The sequence below is a fragment of the Gadus chalcogrammus genome, chromosome 21 (genome assembly GCF_026213295.1).
Source record: "Gadus chalcogrammus isolate NIFS_2021 chromosome 21, NIFS_Gcha_1.0, whole genome shotgun sequence".
NCBI classification, from domain to species: Eukaryota; Metazoa; Chordata; class Actinopteri; order Gadiformes; family Gadidae; genus Gadus; species Gadus chalcogrammus.
The window spans coordinates 15,264,017-15,280,483 of record NC_079432.1 but is presented as its reverse complement, the minus strand read 5'-3'; the positions used below and the strand labels follow the sequence as shown (position 1 = coordinate 15,280,483).

Here is a 16,467-nt window from a genome sequence, read left to right as displayed (position 1 = left end):
TGGTCTTGTCGGTAAGGAAATCCAGTAGCCAGTTGCAAAGTGGTGTGCTGATGCCTATTAAGCTGAGTATATTCACCAGGTGACAGGGGATGACTGTGTTGAAGGCGGAGCTGAAGTCAATGAACAGCATCCGCATGTCACTGTATTTGTTTTCAGGATGAGCCAGCCATAGGCGGAGTGCTGTAGCTATGGCATCATCAGTGGAGCGTTTGGGATGATATGCAAACTGTAATGGGTCAAGTTGGGAGACTGGATGTAATATGAGCCTTGACCAACCATTTAAACGCTTAATCGTGATGGGCGTGAGGGCTATGGGCCGGTAGTCATTCAGTGTTGAGGCTGGGGATTAAGGCCAAATCCCCATATGTTGATATTTTCTGTATACACAGACAAACACAATATTGTATGTCAACATAAATATACAATAATAATAATTAATACAAATATAATAAATAAATAACAATTCCAACAATACCTACAGAAATACTTGACCAGTTAAAACAGATCATAATAATTTTTTGAAGTCCTTCTTTTCTTAAGCCATTCAAAACCGAACCAGTAACCAGTACTTGCTACTGCCTGGCAGGACGAAGTGTTGATCTGGCCTGTAGTTCAATCTGTTTTCATAGTTCAAACTAGGTCAGCAAAATGTGACCACTCCCCCTTAATAGCTAGCATATTGCTAGAATAAAATATCCCATGGCTAGACAACAGCCTGAGCAGCCAAAGGGCCCTGACAGGTGTCTGGAGACAGCTTGGAAAGCCTTTCTGAACCCCTGACGGATTTGTTCTGAAAGGTAGGACTCTAGTTAGTGTAGCTGGTGCTTTGAAGTGTGTTTTGACCTCAAATCCTCCCGATTTGAGGTCAAAAGTGCAATAAAGACCTTAATAAATCAAATGTATTTGTAACTTAACATTTCTATAGCAGCTACTAATGCCAATCGACCATGCACTGTACTTTGGTGCATCCATGTACTTTAGTGTGTACAATCAGTAATTTGTATTGCTTTTGCATGTTGAAACTTACCAACACAGCTGCAGGTCACTGGATCTTTGCTTTCAGATGATCAACCTGAGCATGTTGGCTGAGCATCAGGTGTGCTCAGCCAACATTTCAATGGCTTGAATTTCAGATTACTATAAATAAAGATTTTTGCTTAATGCAGGGACAGACCATCTTTACAATGATTTGTTCACTACATTCCGAGTAAATATAGATGATTGCAAGTAAAAGTGAAAAGGAAAATAAAGGGCGTCAAATTCTTTTCACTTTTGGCGACCCGTGGATGTACTTTTGGTCCAGCTAGGATCAAAATATTTAGTGCAATAAAATAAGCATTATTATATCATGAGTTGAGTATGCGTATATTTGTAGTATTTACATGTTACTTGTATGGCTTAGTAATATCTTTTATGTACACGCTGTGTGACCTGAATACCCATTTATTCTCCATCCCGACCGGGCATGCGGTCTTCACTGCAGCTGGACCTGATACCACTGTGCCAAACATGGAGTTTGAAGACTACACTGCCTACAATAACCTGTCTGATGAGGAGCTCTTACAGTTAGCCATCGAAAGAAGTCTAACTGAGGAATTCCTTGAGAGCCATTACATTCATCCCCCTCCTGATGCGCCAAGGACACCGTGTCCAAGTCCAAGTCCAAGTCCAAGTCCAAGTCTACGCCCCTCTTTTAAACATGAGTATGATTCCCCCACAAACAAACTCTATGTGCCAGCCTTTAATCTAGCTACGTCATCCCTAACTAACCCAAACCCTAGCAAACCTATCCCTAACTACACCTACCCCTAGCACAGTATGACTATTACTAATTAAAATACAATGAAAAAAATTAATAAATAAATGACTCAAAACATTCACTTAACACAAGGCAAAACACTAACCCACTGGAAGAATAATATCATAAAATGACTCATTTTTACTTTACTTGCAGCCTCTTCATTGAGATGCAGATAATGATCCGCGACCAGAATGAAGGAGCTTTGTTGGCTTTTGTAAAGGAAAACTCAGGCAGCTCGACGGCCACCAATACTGACGGCTGGACCGCTCTCCACGAAGCCGCTTACTTTGGCGAGCTGGGATGCCTCATGATCCTGATAGAAAGTAAGACTAGTGTCCTATCACCACCACTTTACCACTTTCAAGCAAATACCTCAGAGCCTTGTCCTTCATTTGTTTTTCTCATGGTCTGTTAATCCTCGGGGCAGTGTACAGGGTTGTGTATACTACAGGGTTGGACTCCCAACTGAAAGGTGCTGGGTTCAAAAGTCTAACTGTAGTCATCTTTGAGCAAGAAAGCACCTCTACCTACCCATTGATGTGGTATCTGAAAAATGTGACTCTAAGTCGCTTTGGATAATATTGTCTGCTAAATGACTAGAACACTAGAATCAAGTACAGGCAGCAGTGTAAAGAAGAATTGTATTAAGTTTGTCCTCTCTTTCTCTCCGTAGGGTTTCCTGACATGGTGAACAGATGTAGCCCCATAAACCAGACCGCCCTTCTCCTGGCTGCATACCGAGGACATGTCTCCTGTGTTGAGTATCTCCTGGAGCATGGCGCCGACCCCAACATCTGCAACAAGGAACGAGTCGGTCCGCTGTTCAGAGGTAACCCAATCCCCCTCTCTCCAAAGATGGAGAAGAGCAGACAAGTTTTCAAAAAAGCACAAAAAGTACCGCTCTTTCCTTTTACCCTTCACTCAGGCAAACATCTTATATTCTACTGAGTGGTTCTGATTAAGAAGGGCAGTCTGGTCAGTGGTTAGGTAGGGGCTTTGACTCTCAGCCGAAAGATTCTGGGTTTGATCCCAAATGTCCTACAATGTCTACCTTTAGGCATCCTCACCTGCTTATTAATGGTATGCACTAGAATAAAGTTGTAATTAGACTGTTACATGGTGTGGCAAAACCAGAAAAGGACTCATCTTGACAAAGGACACAGGCAGGACAGAAAAACCGTCAAAGCGCTATTGTTCGGTAAGCTGAATGGTGTCTTTCAGCATGTGAAAGTAAAAGCCTGCGCATGGTGGAGCTCCTTCTGAGGTCTGGAGCGTCAGTGAACAAGACCGACAACCAGGGAGCAACGCCCTTCCACGAAGCCGTCAAAAACAACCAGCTGGAGGTCTGTGAGATCTTGTTCCAGGCCGGAGCTAAGATCTCTACCTTCAATATCTACGGGAATCGGCCGTTCTTCACTGCCGCACAAAGTGGATGTTCCAATGTCTTCGGCTTCCTACTGGCTAAAGGTTAGCTCTTTGTCCTAATTTCTCGTCTGTGATTATTAATTTTATCTCATCCTTCTAATTTATGGATATTGTACGTAGATGGATTAGGATTTAGACTGACCTTCCAAACACTTTTCCAGGATAAGGTTTGTTATTGTGCATTCTGGATAACTGCAGGCAAGCAATGTACAAATGCAACTGCTTTCTGACTTTTTTGACATTGTTTACCGTGTCCGTTGTTGTGTCTCAGGTGTGGATATTAATACACAGGCTAGAGATGGGGCGACTCCACTGTACGAAGCATGCAAGAACGACCACCTCTGCACGGTGGAGATTCTTCTGTCACATAAGGCAGACGTAAACCTGCCCACAAAGTCTGGCCTCCTACCCATCCACCAAGCCACGCAGAGGGCAAACAAACAGTAGGACATTTTTTTGTTATTTATTGGACATCATGCTCTGCTCCAGTAGTTCCCAACCTTTCTGGTGGCACAACCCAACAAGTAATTGTTGGGTTGTGGCACCAACTTAAAAGATGTAGGGAATGATTCTGAAAAATGTCACACTCATTATGACTAGGAAACGTTCCCAGTTCCTAGGCATGTAGCCTGGCGAGAGCCAGCCTTGGCACAATTAAAAGACCTTGCTAGAATAATCAATCCATGATGAAGCAAGTCTTTGGGGAACACCTAGCCTGACATTACGACAGATGGATGGGGAACCGCTGCTCTACACACAGAAAACTGTAATCCTAAAATCTGTTCTTGGCAGCACTAACCGGTTTTCCAATGATTTTTTTGAAAAGGATGGTCTCCATGCTGCTTCCTCTGACCAGCAAGAAGATGGTGAGCAGCAGCGGTATAAGCCCGCTGCACCTCGCTGCCGAGGATGGCTTGGATGACATCCTGGAGCTGCTGATCCAAGACGGCTACGACGTCAACAGCCAGCTGTCCAGGGAGCACCGGCTGATGTATGTGGACCACCGCAGCACGGCGCTGTACTTCTCCGTCTACGACAACAACCTGGAGGCCGCCACCATTCTCCTGGAGGCCGGAGCCGACCCCAACCTGGACTTCTTCAACCCTCTCCTGATCGCCGTCCAGAAGCGAAACGCTGAATTAGTGGAGCTGCTGTTGATGTACGGTCGTGGAATATAATAAGTAACACATCCGTCTAGTCCTGTGATCAATTTGAACATACATGTGTCAAGCGTCTCCTTGTAAATAGAGGTAGCTCCCTTCCTCCCTCCAATTGAAAGTTGTCTTGTTATAGTTAGCATCTGTATCGCCAGTGTTGACAAGTAGTCTAAAACACTGAGACCATGTCTCCTGACTTATATACTGTATTGTGCAGATTCCTTTAGTTTTCTTGCATTCTTGCAGACACGTCCACTTCCCCCCATAATGTATCGCATATGAACATGGCCTGGGCTGTCCTGGCTGCTTCAGCCACGGTCAATTCACAACACTCTCAACGACAGTCACTCTAATTCTTCATCATCAGGTACGGAGCAGACGTCCACGCCAGCCTCCCCACACATAAACTGGGCTTCCCGTCGGCCCTGCTGCTGGCCATGAACAGCATCGACGTGCTGAAGCTCCTGTTGGACCATGGCTGCGACGTCCACCCCTGCTTTGACTGTGACTATGGCAGCAAGGCCCATCCATACTTCGTCCCGCTGTGGGAGGGACAGGAACTGCAATACAGGAGAGAGTCTCCCACTGAACACTTTGTCGATGTATGTCTGTCCTCATGATGGGTAACCTATGGGATGGCTGGATCTGTGGCTGCAGATGGAGATGGATGGATAGAGGGAGGGGCTGAAGATAGAGGGATGAATACAGAGAGAGGGATACTGGTATATATATAGATTTTAGAGATGGATCGATCGATAGATACATGTATAGATAGATACGTATGTGAATAGATAATTACCTTCCCTGACCTATTTAAGTATGTTCCTTCAGATTACAGCTTTGTTTACAACCGGTCCAAATTTGTAGTAATTTCTGAATAGAACACATGTTCCCATGATTGTTTGAGCAAAAGGCATTGAACTCCTGTCGGTTGGGTGGCTATATTTTGATGCCGGACACTCATCTCCTCATGTGTTAACGACTTCAGATTGATGATGGATAAGAAAGGATGATAGAGAAAGATAGATCGATAGTCGATAGATGGCTAAATACCTGCAGACTAATATTGACTGTTTTGTAGCAGGCACCAACTCGCGGCACAACCACATTTTTATTCAAACTGTGATTCTTTCTCAGTTTTGTGAAGCCATCTCAAAGAATTCCATTAAGGAGCCCGGTCCGCTCATCTCCCTGCTCCTGGATTATGTTGGCCACATCAAACTGTGCTCCCGGTTGCTGGAGATCCTAGACGGCTGCAACGACGGGAAGCACATCAAAAGCAAGGCAGGTACGAGAGATCATCATTCATCACTCTTCATTACTCACTACGATTATAGCTATTTACCCTCTTGTCAATCAGGAGATTGTTTAAAATTCTCATCAATAAGAAGCGGTTGGGGGCTTGGCTCAAGTATACCTTGAGAGTCAAACAACCTAACCACATGACATTCCTGCCCAACGATGTGATAATGTATATCAATATCTGAAGAAGAACTTCTGTTGAACATTACATTAATCATTTGATGTTATTTGTTGCACTAGTACCACCGCATCCCCTGATGCAGCTGTGCAGACTGAGAATCCGGAAGATTCTGGGAGCCAAACGACTTAAAACAGTCAATGTTCTGCCGCTACCAAATATACTACTGCGTTTTCTCTGGTACGACGTGGAGTGCATTTCATAGTAAAAGTCCCAAATGTGGAGTACTTTTCAGAGTGAGTGCCTGATCGCTTTTTTTTGTTGAAATTAATTTGATGTTGAAGTGACAATATATATTGATGAAATGTAAGAACTTGTAAATGTACCTATTAATTATGCCTTCATAATAAACTTAATTATATTAGCCTTGTCTTTCTGATTCCTACAACAACAATGTCGATACATTTTTCGCTACTCCAATTTTGATCGTAACTTTTTATTGTTCCCAACCACACTTGCAAGACGCCTTGGATAACAATTGTTTGCCATGTAATTTCCACTATGCAGCATGAAACAGCATACATCATATGCACCCAATAGGACACCAGACAGGGAGATTAGGCCAATAGAAAGGTGCAATACTCCATTGGGAGACGGGTTACATTGATGTAATCAAGAACATTAATTGCAACACATCATGTAATGAGGTAATGTGATCTAACAGTCGAGGGTAATGTAATCAGGTAACGTTTTGTGAAGGTCAAAGGTCGGATAACAGGTAACAGGATAGGAAGGTGATATGTTTAAAGATACAGGTCACCTCTCTGTGCAGCTCTGGGAGGGGAAGGAGTGGGAGGGGCCACTTGGAGCAAGATCTCCAAAAATACACCCTGAATTCTGACTCCTAAACACAGACACGCTGCAGAGACTACCACAGACAGGCAGGGGAGACATAGAGACACAAGATAGACAGACACTACCAAGAAGAGACACTACCAACTAAATGACAGGCCCTACCAGCAGGCAGACAGGATGTCATGGATTCCACCACACATCAACAGAGTGACATAAGGGATAGCAGACATTACAGTTGAATAAGTGAGACATTTTGCCACCCCTTGGATATTCAGGTGAAAGACTGGATGAGCGGTAACTACATTTACATGTATTTATTGACAATTTTAATTTCTTGAGATGTTACTCTTGCCACTGTTGTTTTTGCAGCAGTAATTGCATGCATTTAAAACAACACACAAATGCATGTTTTATTATGTTGACCTATTGAGAGCATTTCCCCCATAGCTTCCAGTTAGAGGAAAGCACATTCAGTACCACCGTTAGATTTAGACCTTGCACATCCTATTTATACATTCTCGGTTGCATGCTGGGAGATGTTTACTAGTGGTTCAGAGACCGGACACTTCTTTCAGGGTCAGACTGAGAGCATCACTGTCCGTAACTTTCCTACCAATGCATGCCCAGACCCAGGCATTCAAAATAACTTTATTTACGAGAGGAGGAGAGTGACTGAGATTGCTGTCCCCAGATCCAACATGGCGTTGGTCAGTGCCTCAGTCTCCCAGGCCAGCAACTCCGGCCTGGCCTTGGAGGACTACTCCATCTACAATCAGCTGTCCGATGACGAACTCCTTGCGCTCGCCATCGAACGCAGTCTAACCAACAGCCCCAGTCTATCCGGCAACCAGAATCAACCTGGCAACCAGAGTTCGGCTTCAAGGGGAGAAACAAGTGGAGGTCTTTCAAGTCGTCGAACTGGTCAGCCTGACGGACCGAACCCTGCAAACCCTCCCCAAAACCAGCCACCTGAGGGCGCTGCCGCGCAGTACAGTTCCCACAATCCCCCAGTGGACAAATTATTCAATCCGTGGGTGTTGCACGGCCTGCCCCTCAAGGACATACCAAAGTTGTTCTACACTTTTACACACACATTCCAATTTAACTTTTTCTTTAGTTGAATGGTAATTTAAACTGATGTTACGGATATCCTGTGTGGTTTATATTTTATGAAGGACTTTTATTTTTCTATTCTATTATTTTGGAAATAGTTGATTATAAAAGGAGCTTTGCACTAAATAGTATAGTTTATTATTCTGTGCTGTTATGCTGGGTTACTTGATAGCAGGCAGCACCTGTCCAGAGACATCCGGAGAGGCTTTCAGACTGAAGGGTAGTCTCAACAATTAAGAGGCAGCCTAGTCTAGTGTTAGGCTTCTCAAACCTTCTTAAACCAAGCCTCTAACTAAGGGTCGCAACTCATTTTTGATTCCTAACCCCCTATTCAGACGTTGGGTCCCTCGGACAGAAATTGTCCATTGAGTCCCGCTCTGAAAAAAGTTTGGAACCCCAAGGTCAAGTGGTTAGAGTGTTTGACGCCCAGCTGAAAGGTTATTTGTACAGTCCTCCATGTTTGCAGTCTACCTGTAGGCATCCTGGAGCAAGGTGCCCCCTAAGCCCAACCCGCTCCACAATCATATGTATCTGAATTCACTGCAGGTCACTTTGGCTAAGAGCCTCCTGCTAAATAAAAGAGAACATGTCATAAACACATTCCTGCTTCAGCTCCCAGGCTTGTAATGTCAGCCATGTAAACATACCAGCCTGAGCTCGGTCATTGGCATGCAATTCTATCCCAGTAAACTGTGAGAGTGCGGCCGATGGCAGAGATCAAAGGGGTCTTTGGTGCCGTAAGTACAGCATCCAAGGGTTACCCTCAAAGCCCTGATATACTTAATTTGAAATGGAAATTGGCGTGTTCGCACAAGCTACCCAACAGCAGCTGTCGATCATAACGATTTACACAGGATACAATGGAGTCACTGCGAAGGGCGGGTTGTTGGTTTAACGATGCCAGGAGTTTCCTACCATCCCGTATCCTTGTAGTCTCTACACTGAGAACCAGACACAACAGGGACACACAATGGATAAAGTGTTTAACCTCTGGGTCATTGACTTGATGCTTGGTTTTCAGGAAGAACTTTGCTGGAACGGTGAGCCACTTCATCACAGGCCAAGGCATGCGCATGGTTGCGTACCGCAAGCACGACGGGGCACTGGTCCACGTCTGCCCCGAGCCAGAGGAGTAAGTTCCATACAACACTGAAATGCACGTCCATTCCAAACCCCAATAGGCCAACTGACCGTTATCAGGCCATCAGATTCCCCTCACATGAGATGAAAGTGAATGTTTCCTGCGGTCCTTTAAAACAGTTTGTGGGGTCCATTAAGTAGTGCTTGACCTTCAGCTTCTGGGGCCAACTTTGACCAGCATAAATGAGCCACAATGTATACAGGGCTTGATGTGTATAATTTACATTAATGTCAAAATGAACTGTCAATGACTGTGAGTGATGTTACATGTGATTTTTCAACTGCATATTCCGTGGTCTGATGGTTACGTCCTTGAGTATTTTGTTAAAAATCAACAAACAGGAAGTTCAGGTTATAAAGCTGGAATGCGGCCCATGGAACCAATTCTGTAGTTTGAGAAACACCTGATTGCATACTCCCACCTATGGTGTCCACAGTTGATGGAATAAGGGCCATGCCACTAAGGAAGTGTTTGCCGTAGGGAGGATGGGCCTCTGTTCGCAGCCATCAAGAAAGGAGCTGTACGCCAGGTGAGGGCGCTAGTGGGCCAGGAACACAGCCAGATGTCCAGTAAACCCGGCTGGATGGCCATTCACGAGGCTGCCCGCCACGGACAGGAGGCCTGCCTCAACGTACTGCTGACAGGTAGAACTATACTACTTCAACTACCAAAACTGATACTAACTAGAACCAGGTACGTAAATAACATATTACTGCAAACAATTCTGGAAAGGGCAAAGGTCAGGCTTTATTATGGTAGCTCTCTAATTGTTTCACACTATTTAGTGTTATCAAGAAGCAACTTTTAGTGAATTTAGACCAGCGGTCACCAACACAGTGCCCGTGGGCACCAGGGCGCCCGCAAGGACCATATGAGGCGCCCGCAGGCCTGTTCTGAAAATAGCACAGCTCATTCTTGAACAACTCTTTCCCACCTTTTTTAAGTCATTGTTGATAATTATTGTAAGAAATCATTAACATGATCAGTGTCTTCACATAGATATGTGAATAGATACTATCATTAATCATTAATAATAATATATAACTAAAGACAAACTGAGCAAATTTGTTATTTCAGAAGAGTGCATCAAACTGGGTGCCCTTCATATGACTCAGTCAGTAGCCTACCCATGAAGTAGCTCTCAGGTTCAAAAAGGTTGGTGACCCCTGATTAAGAAAATCAAGGGTCTAAAAGTAGGATGCCTAAAAGTAGGGTGAGGTAATTGGGTTTCTAACTCAGAACCTTTCGGTTGGGAGTAAAGCTGATGTTTTGAAAAATCAGGAAAAGGACAAGGGATGATCAACATGCGAACTGCGCAGGACCAGACTGCGCTTCTTCTGGCAGTCAGCTACTGCCATGCGGCCTGTGCCAGGCTGCTGCTGGAGAGAGGAGCTGACACGGCGCTCATGAATAAAGACAGGGAGACTCCCCTTTACAAAGGTAACGGCCCCCAGTCCAACATACCTCTAGATTAGAAACACAGGTTCCCAACCTTAATCATGCCCGTGAAATTATGTTTAGGTCTGAAAATGTTTGTGAACCCAACTTTTTAAAATGTTGAGCATCGCTCTTGCCCACACATCGTTTTCATTTGTAGCCATCCTATCATTTCATCATCGGACTAGGCTACTGTTCCTTCTGTTCTACACAATTAAATATGTAGGCTACTATAGATACTTAATTAATTCTTTCTCTCCATGCTTCCTACATTAAATATAGAATAATAATGTTTTGTTTTATTCGAGCATCACTATTTTGCGGTCAGTAGGCCTATGTCTCCATGATGTTTCTCCAATAATAATAGTGTTTTCTTATTTATGTAGCCTAATAATAACTTTTAATTATACATTAATTATAACAATAAATAATACAATAATAAAGCTAGCGGCTGTCTTTATAGACATCATAAATTATGAATGTTTTGAAATAAACAACAATCTGATATAATTGATATGATGCAATGTCATATATTTCAACAATCCTCCTTGCAAGGCTTTCAAAGTATTTTTAATAAAACAAAATAAATTATCACATTTATATGGCTAATAAATCCAGCTTCTAAACTAGCTCCTCGAAGTGAGGTATTACCTGAGCGGTGTGACAAGTCTATGATGTGAATGCGTGTGCTTTAACCCGTCAGCTTGCGAGGAAGACAACGCGGAGATCGTGGCGATGCTCCTGAACCACGGGGCGTCGGTGAACGTTCACTGCAACCAGGGCTGGACGCCGCTGCAGGAGGCCGTGTGTCGCAACAACGTGGAGATCTGTGAGATGCTGGTGCAGGCCGGTGCCAGGCTCACCCCAGCCAACGTCTACGGCATCTCCCCGCTCTTCACCGCGGCCCAGAGCGGGCAGGTTGCAACGCTCCGGTTTCTTATTAAACACGGTATGTTAAAAGGGAAACGTCCCGATATGGTTTACTGTTGCATGAGAGTGTTGTGAAAAAATGGCTTGTTGTGAAAAAAATTGGGATTCTAAACCTAGTGCGGCACTAATTCAGTGACATCTGGTGAATTGTATTAATCAATATGTCATACTGATAAATTAACAAAATTGACTAGTTTTAAAACTGGAGAGCTACATCACAAAACATAATTTGGCCTTAACAATTCACTGTGTGTGACGGCAGAATTATTTTAGACTTAACAAGGTCAGCATATAATCATGATGATGACATGGTCTCTGATGGGGTGCTGCAGGTGCGGATGTTGACAGCCAGGCAACAGATGGCGCCACCGCGCTGTACGAAGCGACCAAAAATGGACACGTGAAGATCGTGGAGCTGCTCCTCTCGCAGAAGGCCGACGCCAACAAGGCCAGCAAGAGAGGACTACTGCCTCTGCACATCGCAGCCCAGAATGGGGATGACGTGTAGGTCCTTCATCATGAACAGGCAGGCTCTCAGACATAAACAGCTTGACATAATAGTTCAGATGAACCGTGCATAGGTGATGTCTGACCCAGTGCATCCTCTTTATCATTTATCAGATGACGATGATCGACTCCTAGCCCAAAGTTACTTGGTTTGATCCCCAATGTCTGAAGTCTATCCCTATCCTTGAGCAAGATGCCCGCTAACCCCTACCTGCTCCTTAGGGACATGTATCTGTATCAACTGTAAAATGCTTTGGATGAAAGTCTGCCAAATAACTAAAGGGTAAAGGTGTGTCCCAGCCTGGTGCCCATGCTGATCCCGGCCACTACCAAGGCGCGTATCCGGCGCGCCGGCATCAGTCCTCTGCACGTGGCGGCCGAATACAACATGGACGACGTGCTGGAGCTCCTGATCCAGGCCGACTTCGACGTCAACGCACAGCTGTCCCACGAGCACTCCAAGCTGTACGAGGACCACCGCACCACCGCGCTCTACTTCTCCGTGGCCAACAACAACGTGGACGCGGTGCGGATGCTGCTGGAGGCGGGCGCCGACCCCAACCTGGACCTGTTCAACCCCCTGCTGGTCGCGGTGCGCGGCGGCTGCATGGAGACGGTCACCCTGCTGGTGGAGCACGGCGCCGACGTCAACGCCTACCTGTCCACCCACCCCACCACCTTCCCGGCCACCGTGCTCTTCGCCATGAAGTACCTCTCCATGCTGAAGTACATCCTGGACAGCGGCTGCGACGCGCTGGCGTGTTTCCGCTGCACGCACGGCAGCAGCCCCCACCCCCCCATGAAGCTCAACTACTTTGAGCGGGATGAGATGAGATACACGGAGCTCAACATGACTGAATGTACGGCTCGCCACTGTGTTCAGGTGAGACCCAGGTGTCCACTGCGGCCCTTTGAACGAGGACCCAACCATATCACTCACTCATTGTTAACCGGCCAATGCTAACCTGCAGAATTAGCACCTAAGCCTAAAGTTAATGATCTTGAATGTAACAAAAACCCGATTTTGGATGGGGAAACCACCTCTACAGTTCTGCGAGATGGTGTCCATCCCAAGCATGTGTCGCTGGGCCGGCCCCATCATAGACGTCTTGTTGGACTACGTGGGCCGTGTGAAGCTGTGCAGCCGCCTGCAGGAGCACCTCGACAGCTATCCAGACTGGCATCCAATCAAAGTCAGAGCCAGTGAGTTCACCTCAGTATGAAGTACAATCAATCTCAATTGTTTCCAACTGTTTACAGGTAAGGACTTATTTGATCTGCATTGCTTCAGGGGCTCATTATTGCATAGCCATTTACACACAATTGGCCCAATTGTTAGAGGAACTATTCCTAGTACAACTGTACAAAGTAGAAACAATGACCAGTGAGCGTGTACAGCAAGAAGAGGAAACGACCGCGACTTGCCCCTGATTTAAGCTTGGCTGTCATCATGCTTTAGAGACCAATCTGACTCCTGATGTGGGAGACTCCAAAGCCAGCAGACAGTAACGATGAGGTGTTTTGTATTCCTCAGCCACAACTCCTCCATTGATGCAGATGTGCAGACTGAGGATCCGGCAGGTTGTTGGAGTTCAGCGCCTGAGGAGGCTGAAGACCCTGCCTCTCCCTGGGTCCCTCCTCCTATTCCTGGTGTACAAGGGGGCAAGCATTGACTTTGAATAACCCAGAGGTTCTACATTAACTTGAAGCACTACTGTGACGTGGCGAACCACTGAAGCAGGATACAAATGGAAACAAGCTTTGGCCCATTTCCTCAAGCATCCCTCCTTTTGCTACTTCATTAATCTAAAAACAAGGGTTGCAAATCTTGATCAGGCATGGCAGACATTGGGGTTTGAATCCAGAGCCTTTGGGCAGAAAGTCAAAACCATTGAACAATCCAGCCCCTTTAAATCAATAGACCTCTTTAGGAAATGATTGTGTATGATTTGAAATGTGGGAATAGCCTGTCTGTTTGACTACATTGCTCTTGATTTCATTTTTTATAGAAAACATCAAATACTTTATTGTTGTGCGAGTAGCCATAGCCATAGGTAAGCTCCATCAATTCTGGATTCTACACCATTTGAGTTCTCCACCTGGATCCTCTCTTTTGGGTATCTTGTGTTCTAAAGTGTTCACTTGGATCGTTTGATTTGGAAAAGTGCCTTCCATAATCTAAAAAAACGTTTTGGGACTCACAATTGGAGACATACTGTCTTGTTGGAGTAGTTAATTTTTGATCATTTTTGTTTGAAAATCTGTTCTGCTTACCAGGTCAATATCTCAATGCTACTAACAGGTATCCTGGGGACCAGAAATATCTACAAGTTCATATTATATTGCGCTGGAAGGTCTGACGTCCCCTTGTTCTCAACAGATTTGGAGCGGACTGCGCCTTGGTCGAGCCAATCACGACCGTTTATCTAATATGGGACTACTAACGGGTTAAATAAACTGTGACTCATTACATTTTATAACATCTGCTATTGGGTGACAAAAGGCTAACTACATCTTTAGTCTTACCATACATAAATGCTTGATAATGTGATGGGGATTTATAGATATATTAACTGGTTGTCATAACTGGGTATCCGTTGACACATACTTAGTTTAATTACAAAATATTTCTGAGCATTTTTTTAATTCTGGGTTTAAAGTTTATTGAACAGCATTGAATATCAACAGTCTTACATAAGCAAATAATAACTTCCTTTATCTCGGTTTGGCTGCTACTGCCTTGATTAAAAAGTTTGTTTGTTTGTTTTTCTTTAATTTATGTCTTGTTTGGTTGCCTTCATAAGAACCAACAAATCTGTTTGTTTTGATAAAATGTTCCCAAAGATTGAATTGACATAAGCAAGCTCTGTGCGCCATCATGAAACAAAAGACACAGTATTATACAAACGGCTTTCCCTTGTCAACAGACTCTGGAACCCCATCTCTCTTCCTGTTTATGTTTTTTTATTACAATACACTTGATAAAAGATATGAACTGTGATTTCTTCCCTAGATGTTTCTTCATCTATGATCACTAACACGTAGTTTTCTCGGCAGACTGAACAACTACTGTTTGGGATATATTTTATTCATGGCTGTGCTATAATTGTTACTTTTAGATTGATTAAGTGTGGGTTTATTTGGTCAATAATTTGCTACTTAGTTGACTGTTTAGAACATCTTACGACAAGCTATACATTTCTATCAGTCAGCTACGTAGCAAGGTATTGAACACTATACTTTGTAGGCCTATAATCTGATAATAAAAAGATTTTGAGTTGATGCTTTGAACTAACCAGACTACTCTCTCTATAATGTCTCCTTGGTTGCGGTGGAGATTAAACATAACCCAGATGTGGACTAGTGACCACAGCACTAAAGAGTTCTGAGCCCAGGTCTTTGGTGCTGATTTCTTTAGGTTAAGTAGTTGGTGTCTTAGTGGTCTTGCCGGTGGTCGTTCAGCTCTTCAGGTCTTGGTTCAGGTCTCAGGTCTTCAGATCTTCGTTCAGGTCTCAGGTTTTCAGGTCTTGGTACAGGTCTTGGGGTTCTGGTCTTCAGGTCTTGGGGTTCTGGTCTTTAGATCTTGGGTCAAGTCTTGGGGTTCTGGTCTTAGGGTTCAGGTCTTTAGATCTTGGTTCAGGTTTTGGGGTTCTGGTCTTGGGGTTCAGGTTTTGGGGTTCTGTTCTTGGTGTCCAGGTCTTGGACGCTGGCGGTACTCTGGGAGGTGATGAAGGATCCAGCCAGCAGGAGCCAACATGGCCACCGCAAACACCGACATGATGAAGAAGCTTTGCTGTAAAGCAGACAGGTAAATAATAAAGACAAATGAAGTTAAAATAAATGAATAATAATAAAAAATATATGCTAAAATTAAGAAGACTAAAGGAGGAATTCTTCTGACACCAGCAATAGATATTTAATGTTGCGATTAGCCTATATGAGATTATCATAGTAACAATATATTTATTTTATATGCTACTCATATAGGACAATGTTACTGACAACAGATGGTAAGGCATCATCGTAACCATTACACCATCCTGTGTTTACAAAGTGAAATGTGTAAATATCTATTTCATTACATAGCTTTTATAAAACAGGGATTTTTATGTAAAAGTTAAATGACACTCCCAACACACAGATACACACAAAAAACATACACACACACACACACACCCACACTCACCCCGGCTCCAATGTGATTTCGGGGGGGTTTGCTGTAGATGCTGGCCCTGCTGTCCTGCAGAACCGCCTTGGTCCAGATCAGAGAGCGGCGGCCTCTCCTTAGCCACAGAACCCCCATGGTGGTGCGTCCGCTGGGCTGGTGGTCCGATAGTCAGGGGGTCTGGTAGTCTGGGGGGTCCGCTGGTGCTGATGTTTAGACTGAAGATCTCACGCAAAACATCCCAAGTAGATGCTTAAATGGGTGGGGTTTATTGTCTCCAAACTAGCCAATAGGAAACGGGTAATCTGTAAACAGATGTAATCCTGAGCGTTGTTCCTTCGCTGGGAGAGCTCTGAGAAAAGGCCAGCCCTTCATTTAAAAGTCTTCTTGATATCAATGATTATTATGGGTACTTGCCTAATATAAACTGTGTAAACCAGAGAAAACAACCACTAGTCCGGACAGCTCTAGACATTGTCAGATCTTCTGTACCACTATGTATAACCCATGTTAGTC

General features: G+C 44.4%; 2 protein-coding genes across 3 annotated transcripts; both read left to right on the top strand.

Moving 5' to 3' along the window:
- Nucleotides 1-685: 685 nt before the first annotated feature.
- LOC130374565 (ankyrin repeat and SOCS box protein 2-like) lies at nt 686-6,226 on the top strand. Its single transcript, XM_056581400.1, has 10 exons — nt 686-797; nt 1,484-1,703; nt 1,955-2,124; nt 2,475-2,630; nt 3,023-3,268; nt 3,498-3,669; nt 4,053-4,385; nt 4,751-4,985; nt 5,521-5,671; nt 5,926-6,226. The coding sequence occupies exons 2-10, from the start codon at nt 1,510-1,512 to the stop codon at nt 6,066-6,068; spliced, it is 1,800 nt and encodes a 599-aa protein (XP_056437375.1). The 5' UTR covers nt 686-797; nt 1,484-1,509; the 3' UTR covers nt 6,069-6,226.
- Nucleotides 6,227-6,669: 443 nt separating this feature from the next.
- On the top strand, nt 6,670-15,270 carry LOC130374564 (ankyrin repeat and SOCS box protein 2-like). Of its 2 annotated transcripts, none has more exons than XM_056581399.1 (10): nt 6,670-6,933; nt 7,350-7,688; nt 8,793-8,903; nt 9,393-9,556; nt 10,194-10,352; nt 11,053-11,298; nt 11,612-11,783; nt 12,087-12,669; nt 12,836-12,989; nt 13,321-15,270. In XM_056581399.1, exons 2-10 carry the CDS (start codon nt 7,357-7,359, stop codon nt 13,467-13,469), a joined length of 2,070 nt encoding a protein of 689 aa, XP_056437374.1. In that variant the 5' UTR covers nt 6,670-6,933; nt 7,350-7,356; the 3' UTR covers nt 13,470-15,270. The 2 variants fall into 2 exon arrangements, with proteins under 2 accessions (XP_056437374.1, XP_056437373.1); XM_056581398.1 differs by having other exon boundaries at nt 6,672-6,952; nt 13,321-15,269.
- Nucleotides 15,271-16,467: the final 1,197 nt, after the last annotated feature.